The 20,838-nt window shown below is 36.8% G+C and overlaps 1 protein-coding gene across 2 annotated transcripts in view; it reads left to right on the top strand.

Annotated features, from left to right (window-relative positions):
• Nucleotides 1-20,838, top strand: part of TPP2 (tripeptidyl peptidase 2) — a 55,983-nt gene that overhangs the window by 22,476 nt on the left and 12,669 nt on the right. Inside the window, exons 15-26 of one of the 2 annotated variants that reach the window (XM_071548736.1) lie at nt 962-1,038; nt 1,880-1,986; nt 3,473-3,627; nt 4,738-4,854; nt 6,368-6,468; nt 8,382-8,478; nt 8,751-8,888; nt 10,773-11,017; nt 11,231-11,309; nt 13,199-13,237; nt 19,854-20,005; nt 20,107-20,203. In XM_071548736.1, the coding sequence (XP_071404837.1) occupies nt 962-1,038; nt 1,880-1,986; nt 3,473-3,627; nt 4,738-4,854; nt 6,368-6,468; nt 8,382-8,478; nt 8,751-8,888; nt 10,773-11,017; nt 11,231-11,309; nt 13,199-13,237; nt 19,854-20,005; nt 20,107-20,203 (1,404 nt within the window). The remainder of the gene's footprint in view (nt 1-961; nt 1,039-1,879; nt 1,987-3,472; nt 3,628-4,737; nt 4,855-6,367; nt 6,469-8,381; nt 8,479-8,750; nt 8,889-10,772; nt 11,018-11,230; nt 11,310-13,198; nt 13,238-19,853; nt 20,006-20,106; nt 20,204-20,838) is intronic. The other variant, XM_071548745.1, reaches the window with a different exon arrangement.

Genomic DNA, 20,838 nt, shown 5'->3' with positions numbered 1-20,838 from the left:
GAGAAAAATATGTGGTAATGGCTGTGTATAGTAAATGTAGCTGACTTTGAGCATGTCCTTTCAAGTCTGTTCAAATTTAATAAGAAAACCATTAAATTTCTCTTTTACTCTCCCAGCCATTTTCTTTCATTCCTAGAAAAGGCACCCATCAGCAAAAATATTTTTCAACCATCTCTATCCTTATCACAAACCTTACATTAATATCGAAAAGTGTTCATTCCATTGTAGTTAACCATAATGATGATCATAATGAAGATTATACCAGCTTTCTCTTTAAAATTGCTTGCTTAAGATTTTTGAAGTTGCAAGTCTTCTCTGAGAACATTTTAGCAAAGTCACTGTGAGGGTAGTGAGGCACTGAAACAGGTTGCCCAGAGGAGCTGGTGGATGCTCCATGCTTTGCAGTGTTCAAGGTCAGGTTGTTGGATGAGGCTTTGAACAACCTGGTGTAGTGGAAGGTATCCCTGCTCCCTAGACAATCTTTAAGGTTGCTTCCAACCCAAACCATTCTGTGATTCCATGATTGAACATAATTTTCAGACATAGTATTTAAAGCTTGACTGTTAAAGGCATGGTAAATCCAACTGTGTTTTGTCAAACATTATACTGGACGACAAGGATAAAAATACTTTTTATGTAACAACAAAAGCAACTGAACTAAAATAAGTCTGTTTGGGACAAATTCTGAGTTGAAACTTAATTGAGCTTATGATATAGGGACTATCAAATGTGGGTTGAAAACTTGAAAGACTGAAATAAGTCAAAGTGTGAAAACTATTTTTAGTTTCTCAGGGATTGTTGCTGATTTACTGTTTCTAGGGGGACAGTGGTCAAATGACTTTTTTTCTCAGTAGTTACTACAGATACTGAAAATAATCTGAAACTAGTTTAAGTTGAACATTGTCTTTTGTAGTTTAATTTTTTCCCAAAGATTTTAAGTGGTTGTATTTAATTTTGTTAGGTGTGTGGATATGATACAGCAACGCCTAATGCAGGCCCTCTATTCAGAGTTCCAATCACTGTTGTTATACCAACAAGGTCAGTAAACCCAGACCTCTGGGAGTTCTTGAACTTAATACTTAACTCTGTTAAGGAAGTAGACACCTGAAAAGATTCTTTCAGCAGACTTATGCAGTTGTGACATTTTTGTAGTTTTGGTCTTAACAGCCAGAAGGCAGTGTGTTCTGGTGGCCTTAGCCACAGTGGCAGCAGCTCCATCAGAATGCAAATGCCTTCTGGCTTGTTTTACAAAGTATTGATCAATGTACTCATATGTGTAGGTCAACAGGAGTTTGTTTTATTTCTGCCTGGTGGACTAGAGTACATAGGGGCAGAGGGCATTATTTGGCCGTTGTACATTGGGATGAGCTCAGATCATGACCTTAATACAGTGAATTTACAATTAGTGTTGTTCCCATTATTGTTTTAAACATATGAGTTCAACAATGTTTTATAGGGAAGGAGGGTGTTTTATTAAACCAATTTGGTGAACAATCTACCTTGAGGTAGAGGGGAAAAGTAACTCTAACTCATTCATGGAGATGTTGCTTCTTTCATACTTTAGCTCACTTCAGTGTCAATTCACTCAGGCAAGAAAAGCAGATCCACTGAAAATGATTTTGTTAGTTATTTTTTTTAAGCGCTGTAACTTCATGGAGATGGGGAGGGTGTTTACATGGTGTGGTGGAGCTGATGTTTTAAATCTTTTGGATACATCGTGCTGTCAGATTCTGTACTAGTATGGATTAAAATTATTGGTGCTGAGGACCAAATATCCTCATTGTAGATATTTTTAGAGTATTTTTGCTTTTAAAAATAGTTTAAAAATTGACTTCCCAGCTTGTTTGACTGCTGTTTATGTTTTACTTTTGACATACAGAGTAGATGAATCATCGTGCTATGACCTGACATACACTGATGTTCATTTTAAACCTGGTCAGATCCGAAGACACTTCATTGATGTTCCACATGGATCTACCTGGGCTGGTAAGGAAAGTAACCACCTTAACTAAATAAAGTATCACATCTGTCAGACTTGAAAAAATTGTTTTTAAGTAATTTTCAGTTCTGCTTGAATTGATACTGAAGGATTCAACACATGAACATGTCAAATATTTGTGTGATTTTTAAGCTCTTAAATGAGTGATTGTAAATTATCTTGTGGTTTTTGGCCTAATAGGATCATGATTCTCAGTCTTAAAGACACCAGCAAATAACAGTCTGAAGTGATTTCCTATACCAGGCGGAATGCCCCATTGTTTATGGAAAGTGTTACTATCTGAGCTTTGTCCAGTTTTTAAGGAGTATGGATGTAGTGTAGAAAGATGTCACAGAATCACAGAATCGATTGGGTTGGAAAAGACCTCCCAGATCATCGAATCCAACCCTTGGTCCAACTCCAGTACATTTACCAGGTCATGGCACTCAGTGCCACGTCCAATCTCCGTTTAAAAATATCCAGGGATGGTGAATCCACCCCCTCTCTGGGCAGCCCATTCCAATGCCTGATTACTCTCTCTGGAAAGAATTTTTTTCTGATATCCAACTTAAATTTCCCCTGGCAGAGCTTAAGCCCGTGCCCCCTTGTTCTATTGCTGAGTGCCTGGGAGAAGAGACCAGCCCCCACCTGGCTATATCTTCCCTTCAGGTAGTTATAGACAGTGATGAGGTCACCTCTGAGCCTCCTCTTCTCCAGGCTAAACAACCCCAGCTCCCTCAGCCTCTCTCCATAGGGCTTGTGCTCCAGTCCCTTCACCAGCCTTGTTGCTCTTCTCTGGACTTGCTCCAGCAGCTCAATATCCTTTCTGAACTGAGGGGCCCAGAACTGAACACAGTACTCAAGGTGTGGCCTCACCAACACAGAGTACAGGGGAAGGATCACTGCCCTGGTCCTGCTGGTCACGCTATTTTTGATACAGGCCAGGATCTCATTGGCCTTCTTGGCCACCTGGGCACACTGTTGACTCACGTTGGGCTTCCTGTCAGTTAGTACCCCCAGGTCCCTTTCTGCCTGGCTGCTCTCCAGCACTCTGTGCCCAGCCTGAGGAACTGAGGAAAGTGTGATTTTTTCATAAGGAACAAGGAGCTCATGATTTTGCAAGAAGAAAAAATACGGGGTTTTTCCCTCATTTTTCTGTGTGAGATTACAAAATAATCTTTAAAAAAATCATCAATTTAGACTGAAGTTAGTGATAAGACTCTTAATTTGGAATTCAGCAGTCTGTCCTGTACAGATTGTAGATCTGTACTACCTGATTAATTTTCACCATTTAGTCACATTTCTTGATCTGAAAGGGGCCTTGGAAATAACTGATATATAAGCATTTTTCGCGTATGGAGCCATTTTGGGTGCTGCATAACTTACTAAATTATGACTTACTTGTGAAAGTAGTGTTTCCCTGGTGAATCTCTGCTTTCCTTCTAAAATTCTTGGGTCTCGAAACTGAACTTGATTGCTTTTTCTTTGACCTAGAAGTGACAGTGTGTTCATGTTCAGCTGATGTGACCGCCAAGTTTGTGCTTCATGCTGTTCAACTGGTGAAACAAAAGGCATATAGAAGTCATGAGTTCTACAAATTTTCATCCTTACCAGAAAAAGGATCAGTGACTGAAGCATTTCCTGTCTTAGTAAGTTACCTTAAGGTGATGTGGGGTAAATGAGGTAATGTATCTGTGCAGTGTGGCGTAACTCATTCTGGATTTTTTTTCCAAACAAAAACCTCAAACCCAAGAAATCTTGTGTTTGTTATAGTAGTGAATACATCTGATTTTCAGTTTTGAAAAGATCTAATACCTTGCTAGTGTTTGTGAGCTATTTAGTCATTTAATACATGTTAATATCTTCAATTTGTTAGTACTTGTTTATACAAAGCAATTTGTTTCCCTTTCAAATAGGAGTTATGACTTTTTGGATAGCTGTAGTGGATATACAGCATATTTTGCCTTTAGTTGTTAATGTGGTCATCTGGGACATACTGATGTTTAAGCCAGGTAATAACTGGTACAGCAGGCTTAGCTTGGATGGTGCGAGCTCAAGAGTCCAAAACACAGCCAGGGAATGAGCCAACAGTTCAAGGGTGCGGCCAACAGAGCCTCCTTCTCAAGTTTGTCGCCTGCCTTGCTCAATTTAGTTGTATAGCTCTAAAGCTTAAAAGTAGTTATAATTTCTGTGCTATGCAGTCCCTTACCCTCTGTGAAAATGCCAAATGGGGAACTGTAAGCTAAGTTGGTCTTACTGACACATTATTAATTTTAACATTTAAAAAGCAAAACAAACAAACCCCCACCAACTAGACAAAAACAAAACCAAACCCAAACCTTTCAAGCTCCATGTCATCTTATTTAGGAAGAGAGTGGAATCTCTTTTTCTGATACATGTTTTCTAGGGCACACATATTAAACTCATCTATGAACTAATTTGTCTGCCTGGTTTGAAGGATGAGAAGGGAAGACGTAACCTTCAAAAGCTGTACTTTCTGTGTAGGGTATATCCCAGCACTCTTTGTTCTGATGCATTCATCAGTCATCCTGTTCTGTTGAAGCTGTCTTGTGTTTTCTGAACCAAGTATTATGTCTTACTTGGTACTGTAAAAATCTATACAATAGGAGTAAACTGGAGATAAGAGGTATATTTTGAGCTGTACTCTGATGTTTTTGTTGGCTTGGGATGAGGGAGGTTGGAGTCAATAGAAGAGGAAGATGGGAGCTTGAGTCTAACTCTCTGCTTTTGTTACCCAGGCTGGAAAAACCATTGAATTTTGTGTTGCTCGGTGGTGGGCAAGCCTTAGTGATGTTAGCATTAATTACACGATTTCTTTCCATGGTGTACTTTGTGCTGCTCCTCAGCTAAGCATGGTAAGTTTTCCAGAGTGTTTATTTTGAATTATCCCAAAATCCTATGGTATCTCAGGAAAAAAGCTTTCTTCCTTCTTGCCTGTATTTAGAAAAAGTATCTTTAGATATGAGATGTTTTTTTTCTCTCCTAAAAATTGCTAAAACAGAGTTCAGTCCCACAGAAATGCCCGTTACCATTATTTGATTTTTATTTTGCTTTTGCATTATAAGTCAGTAGTGGGAAAAGAAAGGAAAAAAAACAAACAAAAAGCCCTGAACTCAACACCAATAGAAAAAATATCCAAAGGCTGAAGTTGTAAGTACACTTACACTAGCAGTTGTTTGTGTAAATAAAGTTTTCTGGCCCCACAAATTTCTGAACTTGAATATTTAGAGTACTACTGCTTAAAAGACAATGTTTTATTCAATGTTTTATTGAGATCTGCTGATTGGCTTGAGAGTCATCACTTAGGGCAGTTGGGGCCAATGAAGGAACAGTGAATGGGTCAGTGTTATGATTCCTAAGGTTATGTGATACTCTGTAAGGCTCGATTGAAAAAGGTGCTTAAAATGTTAGTATTGCTACATCTACACTACTCTATCTTGGTCCTGTGTTCTTTGTTGTCCTATGCAGTCTGGCTTGGCTTGACACTGCCTCCCTCAAGAGAGCTCTGTGGAAGGTGATATGGCAATACCTACTCAAAGCAGCACCATGCTAATTTATCCTGGCTCCTGCCCTTTTTTCAGCCAGAGGCAAGAGCAAATTATAGCTGTCCTGTGGATGAATTTGGATGTAGTCAGGCTCTAAGAGCTGAATAAACTGGGGGGAAAGCAGGGGGTGCAGTGTGCTAAGGTAGCAGCCTACAAAAGTGAAAGAAGGAGCTGGTGGTGGTGTGCACAGCAACTGCTCCCAGCCCAGCAGGATTACATCAAATGAATAATGGAGAATTAAAAAATAAGAGAATATGAACAGTTTTGCCCTTCCATCTTCATAAAAGCAATTTTCATAGTGCTTATATGCCTGTATCTTTGTCATGAGATACTGCTAAAAGGAAAGTTCTTGAATGATTTTGCGCATCACTAAGTCTGTGTCTATGTAGTATTGTTTCTCTTTTGGAGAGTTAATCTATTCTGTAATAATAATTCTAAGAAGCACTATAAAATACTTGCTTTAATATTTTAGATGAATAATACTTGCATATATTGAATTACATATTGAAAGTAAAATATTTCAAGTGCTCAAACAAAATCCAATCCTGCTCAAAGTCTGACTTGTCAGTTCTGTGCAAAGTATTTAAATTATGAAGGGAAAAAGTATATAAATAAAACTTCAGCTCCACTTGATGAAGTTTTGCAAGTCCCAGTATATCTGCTGGTATAAAATAGAAATGCACTTGTGATACTTTCAAAATCACGCAGTATTGTTAAATTGTAAGTAATTACAGCTTATGCTGTATTTTGAGGGATATAACAGGTGGTCCACATCTGATATTATAGGTGCATATAAGCATAATTGTTATATGCTCTTTTTTAGCATGCTTCAGAAGGCATCGTACGATTTGATGTTCAGTCCCTGTTGAAATATGAAGATATTGCTCCATGCATAAATCTGAAGAGCTGGGTTCAAACACTCAGGTAGAGTTTCTGGGGAACTGTTTTGGGAGAGTGGGAAAACTATTTGTATATAGGGTTAAAACAGGAACACGTTAGCAGTGAAATTCAGGATTGCAACAATACTCATGTCAAATTCAAAGTAACTTTGGAAGCATAAGTTAATTTTTCAGCACTCTGTTTTGGTTGCTTTACAGTGACATTTTTCTGTGCAAATTTGTTTCCTTGAGCTAATTAAAAAAAAATTACAAAAATATTTCATTGCTTCTGAAGGAGGCACTTAAGAGGTAAAAGGCACTTTAATATCTAAAAAAAAAAATAAATCCAGAGTTATTTGGTGTTACTGTTTGTTGGCTTGAGTTTGGTTTTGTGTTTTGTTTAAGCAACTGCTTCAGATCCTGCCTAATTTTGACCTGGGAAGACTGTCTTCTCTATTACTTCATTAGAAGTAAGGATCTAGTGCAGAAGTTTTTTGTGTAAAGCTACTTTTGTCTTGTTGTCAGTTTAACTCATGCTGATTTGGAGGAAAAGCTATGTCAGAAAATTCCTAAACAGTGCAGAAATTATTAAAGTTGGTCACTTCAGAAGGTCAAAGAAATGCTGTGTGGTTTAAGTGCTACTTTTAAGATGTGGGACAGACAACTTCACAGTGCTCCGTAATTCAGTGTTTTCCTTTATTTGGACCTGTCAGTGGAGACCTTGGGGCTCTGTCTGGGGTTTTTGGGTACTTGTAACTGGAATTGAGGTAATTAGGAGTTTACTGTTTAGTGTTAGATTCAGAAATAATCGTTTTGATATGCCTCAAGTGAGGAAATAAAACAGTCCCCTAATAGAGCTTTGCCACTTTCTTGGTTTGAAAAACAAATGCTTTTAGCGGCTCCTTGTAATTTTTAAGGCACTCATCTGCTAGTAAATGAACTACAAAGAAATACTTGTGTATTTAAATTTAGGCATGAATAGTATCTCTTGAATGAACTATTGAGTCATATTAAAAAAAATACTGAATGACTTTTCATTCTGTCTCTTGTTTCAAATACTTGGAGGCAGAGTGAACGTTAGGGAGACGTATCATGTGTGGTATTACTTGGTTCTTAAGTCTTCTGTCAGCAGTCTATCTAGTGTCTGCCAGATGAGGAAACCTGGTTTAAATGGACATGTGGTCTGACACAGCACACATATCTTACTTAGGGTGACCAGTCTGTGCTCTTGCCAGTGAAAGAGCTGGCAGAATCTTTGAGAAAAATTCTGATCATATAGTTAAAGGTTGTCAGATCGAATGAATTAAATGTAAAGTTAAATGATGCCAGGCCACCCTGATTCTGTTACTCTTTATTTCCAAAGCTCAAATTTTCCTATATCATTATTATTTAGTTTATATTCTTTGATGCTTAATGTCTAAAATGCTTGTCCTGCCCTGAACAATAGCTTTTCCCGACTGTATTTGAATTAAAATACACTCTGTAGTGTACATTCTTCTGTATTACTATTCAAATTTCTGTAAGGCCTCTTAAAGATTCTCTTAAGATACTACCTTCTATAGCAAGGAATTATCAACTATTTGTTCTGTTTTCTAATTGCTGTGCCGTTAATCTTTTAATTGCTAATACAAGTGCTGATTTCAGCATGAATACTAGAAGTGTAACCTGATTTAGTTTTTGTTTCCTAAACCTGAAGTCTGGTTTTCCTTTTTTTATGTTTTTTAATGGCTTTTAATTTTGAGCATTTAGACAAGCTTGCTACATTGGCGTCTTTTTTTTTGACTGTGTCTGTAATGTCACTAAACCTTGTTTTTGAACTGACATTAATTTTAACTGAGAAATTGATGCTCCCTTGATACTTACTGCACGTGCTGAATTCAATGTACTTCCAAATATGCTTCTACTTGAACAACACAGATTTTGATAGAAAATATGTTGTTTTTTGTTGTTTAACTGCAGACCAGTCAGTGCAAAAATAAAACCTTTGGGTTCCAGAGATATTTTACCAAACAATCGTCAACTGTACGAGATGATTTTGACATATAACTTCCATCAGGTAAGAGTTATAGTAATTGTATTTTTAAAAGTCATCAATAAGTACAGCATGTTTTCTAAAACCAGATGTCAATTTTAACTAGCTTTTTGTCAGAAAGGAGGTCTAGTTTCACACTCTAGATCACACTCTACATCAAAATTCTGATTTGGTCAACTTAGAGCCGCTGTTGCTTGAAATGAGCTACAGTTCAGTTATCTTTTTGAACATACGTGTAAGGATTGTACTTGTTTTATTCTGGACTATGTTAAATGCCTTGACCTTTCTTTTAATAGCCAAAGAGTGGAGAAGTTACTCCAAGCTGTCCACTTCTTTGTGAATTGTTGTACGAATCTGAATTTGATAGTCAACTGTGGATTATTTTTGACCAGAACAAAAGACAAATGGGTTCAGGAGATGCCTATCCACACCAGGTACAGAGTAATGTATTTATTTTACCTTCTGTTTGCTGCAGACTATGAAAAATTTCATTCTTTTATACCTTCCAGCCCTGCCTGATGCATAGGTATAATCTTCTTAGACATTCACAAAAAGACAGATTCAATAGTGATGTGTTTGTATTAAAAAAATGACAGGTTTTTTGTCCATGAAACAGAACGATTTCTGCCTTCCCCCCCTGCTTTTAAGGAAGGAGAAGGAGGAAAAGCTGTTTAACTTGTCATTTTGACTGTGCTTCTATAGAAGTGAATTCAAAATCTTATCTTTAGGTTTGTTTTTTTTTAACAAAGACAATCCTTTAAACTTTTCTGTGCAAGATGGAAAGAATCCATTTTCTTTCTGTAGTTTGACTTGTCTGCTGATAGATCAGAGGCTTCTGTAGCCATGAAGGCTGTTGTCTTCTGTGCTGTTGACATCTGCAAGCAAATATTTAATGCTTCAGCTTGGTTTGCTTCCTGTTGCCATCTTTCAAAGGGAATTTTTTGTAGGACGCTTGTAAATACTGTACCCTCTGTGGGAATCTCTTTTTGCTGTTAACTGTGTGTCTGGATCATGAAGGAAGTAGGGTGGAATTAAAAAAAAGTAAACAAAAATTAAAAAAAAGTAAACATACACATTTTCCAGACTTTGTTTTCAAACTTTTTTACCAATCTAAAATCACAGTTGAACTTAATCAATGTAATGTTTATTTTGATAGATTGATCATCCTGGAGGTGTACAAAAGATAGTTTCAAAAGACATGATTTAAAGTTTATAAATTGCTTCTAGAAATTGCATTATTTAAACTTCTATTCCTTGACCCTGAGATTAGCTCAGTTGGTTAAAACTTGGTTGTAATAATGCCAAGGTCATGGGTTCAGTCCCCTCTATGGGCCATTGACTTAAGAGTTGGACTCGATGATCCTTGTGGGTCCCTTCCTACTCAGAATAGTCTGTGATTCTGTGACCTGCATTTTAATGATGCTTTAACATCTGGAAATCTAGAAAAAGTATTTTGTTACTTACACCTGGTGGACCACCATGCTGTAACTCTCTGGTATTGTGCACCATGGGACAATTCTAAAGCTACTTAAAATTATTTAATTCAGGAAGAAATACCAAGAGGAAGAGGAAGATTCTGAAAGCAGGGTAGTTCTGAATTACTGTTCCTTTCAACTTGGAGTTGCCTTTTGTATTATTGCAGCAGCAGCAGAAAGGAAACTTATCACATTACTGCTCCAAACATCCACATTGTTGCCCTTTTAGATAGAAATAAAAGAATGTTTTCATAACTAAGAATTTGAGGGTTTGAAGGTTTTTTTCTTGGTGATTCGGGGCAGGGCGGGAGGGCTACGAGGAGGATTCTTGGTTTTGTTTTGGGTTTGTTTATTTTTTTTATAAATGGAGATTATTTTATCTGCATATTCCTAACTGAGTAACAAGCTCAGGGCAAAGAGTCTGTCAGCTCTTTAAACTTCAGCCATAGATCTTACGGAAGTACTGAATCCTTCAGCGTGAAAATTGGTAGAGTATTTGAGACAGTAGATGTTCTGTGATCTCAATCACAAAGCTCCCGAACATAGTAAATTGAAAGTGTATCAAGGCAAACCTGCAGAGGTTTTGAACTTAAAGCTTAACAGGAGGTCAGATTTGTGCCTGTTTTGTGGTCTGAAAACTTTTTTTTTTTCAGTCAGTCTGCTATTATATCTTGAAAGTGCTTTGTTTTCAGGAGATTCAAAACCCAAGCAATGTAGTATATTTTAAATGGCTAGAGCTATATGGTTCAAGAAAAACATGACAATCTTATTTCTGGTGTTTGTTATTTTTTGTGAATAGTGAAATATTTAATTTTGACATTTATGAGAACTTCTTTCTTTCAGTATTCTGTGAAACTGGAAAAAGGAGATTACACTATTCGGTTACAAATTCGTCACGAGCAGAACAGTGAGCTGGATCGCATCAAAGACCTTCCATTTATTGTTTCTCACAGGTTGTCTAGTACCTTGAGCTTAGATATTTATGAAAACCATAGCCTTGCTCTCTTAGGGAAGAAGAAATCTAACAGTTTGACATTACCACCAAAACACAGTCAGCCATTCTTTGTTACGTCTCTGCCTGATGACAAGTAAGTTACTGAAGTCCTGTTTTTCCCATCTACATCTAACCAGCTGCCTCTGCACCTAACTATAATGATACTTGGATAGTGTCTGCCTGTTCAGACTTGGTAATTCCTTGTGTTGCTTTTCCACTTTTTGGCTTCTTTATTCTAGTTTCATTGGAATCGTAATGAATTTGGAATCTTAATGGTTTTAACACTGAACTTACTTTCTTTGACCAGAATACCTAAAGGAGCAGGACCAGGATGTTATCTTGCAGGAAGTCTTACACTGTCTAAAACAGAACTTGGAAAGAAAGCTGTGAGTATATGACATGAAGGACAGTTTCTTTTTCTTTTGTAGCAAGTGAATGGCATGCCAGGAGGTGCTGTATTGTATGGGTTTATTACTTTAAAGAACATTAGATTTGGTAATACATAATGTATTTTAGAAGCAATTGTTTCATTATAAAGTCAGCATAATTTCTAAGTAGTTTGATTTTTATTTTCATCTTCTAATTTTAAATTTAATTGCATTTTCTAAATTTCGTCTTGCACTTCTTTCAGTCTGAAAACTTTTATTTCTAGAAGCAACTGCTTTTTTGTTGGTGTGGAACCTTTAAAATTGATTTTTGTAACTGCCTATCTTAATATAATTTTTAAATGAAAAATACATGCATATATAGTGTAATGTTTTGTGCATGTTGGTTCTGTAATAAACAGTTATATTCTTCCTTGCATGTATACAATTTTCAGCAAAAATATGTGCTTTCTAAACACCTACTTTTTACTGTTACCAAGTAATAGGAATTTTGATGACTGAAATACATAAATAGATACTCTTACCTGCTACACACTGATGTTGTCAACCACTGGTATGACTGTATACTCCAACAGAAAGAGATAGGATCTTTGTGTGTGATGCTAGAAAAACAGCTGTAGGGTCTTTCTGCTCATAATGCAGCATCCTGTGAAAAAGGATTTTTAACTTGTACGACTTTCTAGTACAACAGTGATTGTAGTAACCGTGACACTTTTCTGTGTATCTGTTGCTATAGTGTTTAGAAGATTCCCTTAGCTATTTTTAAACAGATGGCAAACCTGAGATTAAATTTTAGTCAATCCTGGTGATTGTTAGTACCTAGAGGTAGTTTATCTATGTCCATATATCACTAGGTGTGGCTGAATAACATAGAGAAAACTCAAGTATATTTTCATACAGAATAGGTTTCTGTGAGTGGGTGGGCATATACCTTTAGATCTCATTGAGCATAAAAGTTTAGTTCATTCAATCTGATGTGGTTGTAGTGAGTACTTTGAGGGCAGATTGCACGTAACTGCAGGTGAGAAATTGTCTGTCAGGAGAATTTATGTATCAATGAGGAAAAACTCAGTAAATAGGAACTCTAAAAACCTAGTTTAATAGTTGTGATTCCTGCAAGGTTGTAAGTGTGCTTTTATGAAGTCCATGATAAATCCATTACACTAGTGTAGTATAGTTTCCCTAACCAGAATTTGCCCTTCCTTGAACTATTGGTTGCAATTCTTGTCCGTTCTATCTTAAAACCAGACTAAGTGGATATGTATAGCAGTTTCTGGGATAAGAAAGTAGGAGATAAGTAGATGCTGCCTGTCAAACTTCATGTGATGGAGAGAAATTCTGGTAGAGGCATTTCTAATGTCATAGTCTTAGACATTACTGTTATGGTCACATTTCACTGGAAAAAGGATGGTATCAAATAGCATCAGATACTTTCTGCTGCCTTTAGTGAATCTCAGTATGTCCCAGGAGACAAAAAAGGAGGACTAGGCAGCAAAGTTGTTCATTAAGTCAGCGGGTGGATGCAAGGTAAGGGAACACGTATCTGATTTCTGTATATTTATTATGAAATAGAACAATGCCACTAAACAGTCAACAATCTAAAAGCTAAAGTTCTGAGGCTGAATTTCTGTAATTTATTAATTAAAGCTAAGTGATTAACAACACTTGCTTATCTTGCAGGAGTATTGGACTGTATACACAATGATGCATTGTTTTATTGATTTTGAAAACTTGAAAGAGCATGCTTTAAGAGCGTGTTTGAGCATAGATGTGACTCTCTAAAAGTTGGAAATCTGTAGGTTGAAAGTATAACTAATTGTACAGAGAAGGTGTCTCCATCCTGTGTGGTGTGTGCATGTTTTCTTACAGTATGTTATTCTAACTCCCAGGGGCAGTCTGCAGCAAAACGACAAGGAAAATTTAAAAAGGTACTGAATGTTAGTTTTTGAAAAAGATATGCTTAAGTCTTTTTGCATATGACTTAACGAATTTGTCTGCCAGTCTTGGTTTTTAATTTGTTTCCTTCAACTATCTACTTAGACCTGAGTTACTTCCTTGAGCACCTTAAGTATGTTTACTGGTAGAATGACAAAACAGTGCTGTAGCTGAGAGGCACGTGAGCATGTGTATACTTCTGCAATAAGTGCTCTAAAAAATGCATGTGGTAATTAGTGGTCTGTAATTTTTCTTGTTATTAAATACTCAGGAATATTTAGTATTTGTGGTCAAGATTTTCTGGGGCAACTGTTTCTGCCTATTTTATTGTCTGCAGCCTGAGAACTAAGTATGAACCTAACACTTTGATATAGAATTGAAGAAATTAGTATCTAATTGTATACCCAATCTACTGAATTGAGAGTTGGCTTCCTTACAGTCATAAAATCATGCTGTAGGAAGCAGTTTTTTCCTTAAGTGGGATGGACTTGGTGAAAAAGTCTCAATTCACATTTCTATTCAAATGGATTGTAATTTGGTACAGGCTGGAGTTTATATAATCATATAGCAGGTAGTAGAATTTGCAGAATGAATTTTGGAGCACATATAACATAGATAAGGGGTGAGTGATTTTCAATACAGCAGTGTTTAATTTGTACTTTCTCTTATTTATACATTGGGTGTTACAATAGTATGCCAGCAGAGTGTGAAACAGTTTATTAGGAAAACCGCAAGAAATATTTTGATAGACTACCTATATAAAGTTACTGGGTTTTTTCTTGTTTTGTTCTTAAGTTGTAAGGGTATTTAGTTTCAGTTGATTTCAAAATATTTTGTTGTGGAGTGACATGCAGATTAGTCAGCATTCTTGTTAAAAATAAGACCTGAGAGCCATGTTTGTTGCCACATTCTGCTATTTTGTCAACAGCGAACTGGTAACTGAGACTGCTGACTTACTCTGTTCTTGGTGTAATAATTGTGTGGGAATGTGATTATACTTTACAAGAAAGATTTTAGTGCTTGTTGCTGAATTTTATTTTCATATCTGAAAATCATGCAGATCAGTTTTAGAAAGATGATTTAAAATCCCTTTTGAATGCACAGCTTCCTAATGAATATGGTATAAAATCTACACTAAGTGAATCTCTAACAAGGGAGTTAAACTCTACTCATAATTAATTTTGCATAACAAAGCGTATTAAACAGATTAGAGGTTGTATGTTGTTAGGTTTTTTCTTTTGTTTTTAGAACAGAGATTTGTGTTCAGATCTGAGCAATATACCCACCCAAAGCCAAAATAAAAACCATTCTTCTTGTTGCTTCCATCTCTTACTCATCAGCATACTAGCAGCAAATAAATAAAACACAGTGTATTTCAGAGCATTGTTCTGTAAGAGCTCCATTAATTAACGCGTTTTTCTGAGAATACAACTTCGAGGCCTTTCTAGTTTGCAAGTTTTGAATATTTACCCTGCCCTGTCCTAAATTTACATGCAGGTAAGATGTTTTCTAGTGCAGAAAACTTGTTTTTATTTTTTTTTGTGACCCAGTCAGTCTAAAAAGCATGTATAGACTTTTCATATTTTTCACAGACAAGTCCATGCTCTCCTGTAAGATTAGGAGTGTTAATTTACAAGGGCCATTTTTATTTTATGTGTGGGGATTTTTGTTTTGATACCAATGATTAATCTATGGAGGGATTTGGTTGGTTGGGGTTTTCTGATTTGTTTTTTGAAGCTGAGGAGGGATGGAACTTGTTAGTGTCATGCGCATAGGTGCAAGCTGTGACAGATCTAGAGTAGGTATTTCTGGTTATTTGAAAGGACTTTTATTTTCACAGAATAGTTGAGGCTGTAAGTGGCCTCTGAAGGTCTTCTGGTCTAACCCCCCTGACTGAGCAGTGTCTCTTAGAGCTGGTTTCCCAAGACCATGCCCAAACAGCTTTTGAGTATCTTCAAAGGCAGAGACTACACAACCTCTCTGGGCAACCTGTGCCCAGTGCACAGTCACCCCCACTGTGAAAAAGTTTCCTGATGTCCAGAGGGAACCTCCTGTGTTTCTGTTTGTGGTCATTGTCTCTGATCTTGTCACTGTGCACCAGTGAAGACAGTCTGGATTTCTCTTTACTCCTTCCCTACAGGTATTTACACAGATAGAAGAGTTCAATCCCTAAATGCTTTATCTAGGCTGAACAGTCACAGATTTCTCAGCTTTTCTTCATAGAGATCCAGTCTGTCATCTTCATGCACCTTCACTGGGCTCACTCCAATAGATCCACGTGTCTCTTTTACTGCAGAGCCTAAGACTGAACACAGCACCTGAGGTGAGGCCTTGCTATTGCAGAGTAAAGGAAAACGATCACATCCCTCAGCCTGCTGTGTAATGCAAGCTGGGATACCATTAGCACTCTTTACCACAAGGGCACACTCCTGGCTTATGTTCAACCTGGTGTCCATCAGGACACCCAACTCCTTTCCTGCCAAGCTCCTTTCCAGCTGGGTGGCCCCCAGCATGTTCTGTGCTTGGATTTATTCCATTACAGTTCTTGCAGTTTTCCTTATTGAACTTCATGAGGCTCCTGCGAGCCGGTTTCTGCAGCCTGTCGAGGTCCCTCTGGATGGCAGCATGACCCTCTGGTGTTTCAGGCACTTTTCCCAGTTTGATGTCACAGCAAACACACCGAGGGTGCCCTCTGCTCCATCAGCCAGGCCATTAATGAAAATGTTGAACAGGATTCAATCCATAATTGACCCTAGGGTGCACAACTAGTTACTGTCCTCTAGCTGTGTGCCACTGATCACCACCCTCTGGGCCCAGCCTTTCAGCAATCTACCTGACTGTTTACTCAGCCCATAATTCAACAATTTCTCTGTTTTGCAGAAAAGCAGTTTGTGGTTATGCCAGGAAATAGTACTCTAATTTTCCAAAGACAGTTCTTTCATAACTGGACAAAAATGTCAAGAGATTCTCTCCACATAATAAGCAGGTGACAGTGTTTTCACCATTACTGTTTGTTCAGCAGTTACAATCTGATTACTTTTCCCCCTTGTCTTCAGTTTAGTCCAGAATATAGTTAGAATGAAAACCAAGTCTTTGGCTTTTTCTGGTCTGCAAGAATGATTCTTTTGTTGTTTTACATAATGCAGCTTTTGAACAGCAGTATGTAACAACTAGCCAAGGAGTAGAAAATTTCTACATCTTTCTCCGTATTCTATTGTTCTTTCCTCCAATTTAAAGCAAGAAATGCTTTATGCAGGTACCAATAAGTACTAGTGGAAGACTAATAAATACCATTGTGAAGTCAAAAGGGTGACTTCTCTGGGCATTAAGACACTATCCCAGTTTCATCATGTGGCCTTCAAAAATAGGATGAAGTATGTGTCTAATAAAATTTTGTGTAAGCCTGTCTGGTGACTTCAAGAATCTTATTTTTCCATTAAGTCAGAGTATTAACATAAAAATAAGCAACACTGCACAAATTGTATGTGTCTGAAAGCAGATTCAAATTCCGTATGTTCATTCAACTGTATGTGTTGTAGATGTGCATTAATTTGCAGATGCATATTAAATGGAAAACGTGACGTGGGATGTGTTCCTTGAAGGAGCTTTTTTCCTGTGGTTAGTTTTGCTCTGAAAGTTTTGAAGTACAAAAACCAGTATGTTGTATGTGTTTTCCACATAAAGTACTAGATACTGAATCACCAGACAAAAATCGAAATTGAAATCTTTAAGCAAAATTAGCAGTTAACTAAGCTTTTTTGAGAGTGACTGTTTTGAGGGGACTGTGCTTGTTTATGTATGCAGATTGTAGTTCTACTTAAAATAAACTCAGTGAGGCTTATCAAAGTGCACAGAGTACACTGACCAAAGTGCATATCCCATATGCTTCCATAGTTTTTAATACTGCACAAATTTTTAGAGGATAAACAAAAAGCATCTTTCTTATTAATTTGAAAGTTTCTTCAAAGTATTTTTTTCAATGGATAATATACTGACTTGCTGTCTTTGCCCATAGTTGTGTATCTTTTCATAGATATTTGTAAAATCAAATCCAGTACACTACTCTAGAAATTCTGTTCAGAGGGAAGTTTGAATAGGAAAACAAACTGAAGTGCTGAATTGGGAAGATCTGCCTTTCTTCTCCTTGGTCTGTAATGATGAATGATTCTGTAATGGCAGTGACAGTGCCCTTCTGAGTTCTGGTATCTGGGGGTTGCCAAGTTTTATAACTGATCCTAGTGTTTGCAGATAGAATAGAGAAAGAAGCTTTCAGTCCATCTGTTATAGTTTAGTTAAATATGATAAGCACCTAAATTTCCATTTATTCCATGTAATAAGCTTGAAGTCTGTATTGAAGAGTGTGCCTTTTATTCTGTAAGCTCTTCTGATAGGAGGGTGCCTGTGTCTGAAGCTCATTGTTTTCCTTTCAGTGGTTGTAGCTTGTAATGCTTGCAGAATCTCATGAGACCAAAAGTACCTAGCTGAGGGAATGGGCAGATGACATTCTACTGTTGATAGTTTAGCCACATAGAATTAGTTTCTCTAAATGAAAGCCTTCATCCACATAAGTGGGTTTTTGTTAATACAGTTGTGCTTGGTTTGAAACTTAAACTAGAGTGGAGTCTTCTCATACAGACAGGGCTTGGGAATGCAGGGATTGTTTAGATATATAACTCCAAAAATAGCTGCCAAGTAAGATTATAAAGGAACTTTGAAGAAGGAAATCCTAAACTCTTGCAAGAATATTTCTTAGAATGGCTGGTTCTTTCGTGGGAAAATACTAGTCTCGATAGAGGACATCTTTTAGAAAACATGGTAAATTCCTGATTCAGAATTTTGTGCTGAACTTGTTAGGTATCATAAAATGTTTGGTTTATTTTAGTGGACCGTGTTGCTACATTATTACTTTCTACTGTTCTAATTACCTCAGTGAGCCCTGCACCTGTTTCTGACCTCTGTACCTTGCTGCATGTGCGTACTTCCATGACCTCTCTTGTTGTGCTCTGGCCTGGGTTTTGCTACAGTCTTACTTCACTGTACTGACCAGTCATGCACTTCATACTTGAAATGCACATGTACAGGATAATTCCTGTGAAGGAATTGTTCTTTATGTTCGTGTTATTATATTATTATCCTCTAATTATATTCTTCTTCTCTTTATATTATTCCTGTGAAGGAATTCCTTTAATGTAGATTAGTTACCTAAACCAGTATTTAAGTGTCAATATTGTGGTTCTATGATTATGTGTTGAGTAGCTGGAAAAATTGTTTTAAGGGAATATTAATGTGACTTTTACCAGTACTGTGTTCAGTAACCCACACCAAGCTGCTGGTCTGTTTTACCTGTCAGTTGAAATAAAAGTTTTCTGTATCAATGTCCTTGAATGTTTCAGAAGGACAGTGTTGAAGTCCATTATTGGAAGATTAGGCATAGCAGTTTCTAATAGTCACCCTTTTACCTGCTGTTTAAGTAACCTTAAATAACTCAGTCTTGTGTACAACGTTTCATTTTATTATGCAACACTGACCTGTTTTATGGGAAGCATTCCCACAAATGTATTTTGGAACAATTGGAAAGAGTAACTAAATTGTCACAATGATTGAGCATGCAACTCAATGTTGCGGCAGAGTAATGTTACAATAGAATAGTGATATCTGGAGGATATAAACTTAAACTATCTTCTTAGAAACATCATATATATAAAGTAACAGGACATGTGCTCTCATTGTTTAGGGAGAAGCTTTTTTAAAGATTGAAACATAAAACTCAAAAAGAACAAACCAGCCTCACCTAGCAGTTGTGTTTTAGAAGCAATGACTGAAATCTAATGCTAGGTTATTTGCAGACTTACATGTAAATTGTCTTGGGAAATGGACTTCAGAGCATGGTCTAAGTTAGGATTTTCCTTTTAAATAGCTGTGGATGATATTTGTATGGAGTGATATTTGTATGATAGCATGTAAGGTTCAAAAAAAAGTCTTGCTGTTGTGATGCTTAATGTGAGCATAGCTACAGGTGAAAGTGGAAATTCTGTAGCAAAAAGGTCTGGAAAAAAGTTGAGTGTGGATACATCAGCTAATTCAGTAGACACATGGAAGATACACTGTCCTGGGTGGAATAAACCTGTATGTCCTGTGGCATGTTTAATGTTTATCCTACTGTGGTATTTTTTTTTAGAATTTGGTCATCTTTATTCATTTGCTTATTGCCAGATTTGTAGGATAGGATCTCTGACTACCTTCCTTTCCTTTGCCTTTAAACCAAGTTATTTTGGTTTTTTTAGAAACAAACAAAATAAGCCCTCCACCTTTCTTATTCCCTAACTAATACTATTTGAAATTATATGAGTATAAAAATGTCAGACTTGGTAAATATTTTAGGCTTTCTTTTCTTACATTAATGTGCTGTATTAATATTTACATCCTTGCATTGCTTAGAATAAAAAGTTAAAGCAGTTCCTGAATTCTTGATACCTTTACTGTCAGAATTCTTACTCACTGTGTAGCTCAGAGTAGTTGCTGGCTATAATTTGGCTTTTATACAGCATCAGAAAAAAAAGTATGCTGTGCTGCACCCCTTTCAGTATGTATCTCTTTCCCCACCTCCAGGATGTCCTTACTGTTCACTATCATCTGATACCATCACCATCAAAGAGTAAAAATGGCAGCAAAGAGAAAGAAAAAGAACAGGAAAAAGAAAAAGATGTAAAAGAAGAATTTGCTGAAGCTTTAAGAGATCTAAAAATACAATGGATGACCAAGTATGTTGCTGTCATTACTACACAGGCTTGAAGCAGCCTTGAAGCAGTTCAAAGGAATACTCAGAATCTGTACTTTCATGATGTATCCTCCTCTCTTCTAGGCTGGATACCACTGACATATATCATGAGTTGAAAGAAGCCTTTCCTAATCATCTTCCATTGTATGTTGCAAGACTTCATCAGCTGGATTCTGAAAAGGTTATTTAATACTTCTCAAGCTTAATTTCTCAATACATCCATGTAGTCTAAAACCTGAATCTTTCTTCTTTTATATTGGACTTGAAGTGACTGTACTCAGTACTATAAAGCAGAAATTCCTAATTAAAGTGACAGCTGCCTCCATTAATTGGTGGTGGTTTGCTTAATCCCACAGCAGAATGAAACTATGCCTAACTGTACTGTGTTTGCTTATCAGCTACTCCTCCTTCAGTTAAATGCATTGCAAGTTTCCTTACTCGTTTAGTCTACAATAATATTATTCTGTATGGTGGTTATTGATACTTAGTCTGTTCCTCTACTGGAGTGATAATTTCTTCTAGCAGAATTGCTTAGACAACTGAGGACAGTAATCCTCTGAAATGACACAGCTAAATCCAGAATCTCTCATTGTCCTCAAAAATGAGAACAGAAAAGTTTGCATCTGATGTTTTTTATCTTGAAGATAAAGATCTTTGTGCATATGCCACTAGCTTGAATATTTTTATTTTCATTTGATTCTGATTTTATATTTATTTCTGAATTGAGTAACTGCTACCATTATTTAAGAGTATTGATTTGTACTGAAAGGTGATTTTTCTTTCTCTAAACTGAATTTTACATATACCAACCTCCTA

The sequence above is a fragment of the Pithys albifrons genome, chromosome 1, assembly GCF_047495875.1.
Source record: "Pithys albifrons albifrons isolate INPA30051 chromosome 1, PitAlb_v1, whole genome shotgun sequence".
In the NCBI taxonomy this organism is placed as follows: Eukaryota; Metazoa; Chordata; class Aves; order Passeriformes; family Thamnophilidae; genus Pithys; species Pithys albifrons.
Note: the sequence above shows the minus strand (reverse complement) of the source record. Positions and strands in the feature narration are given on the sequence as shown.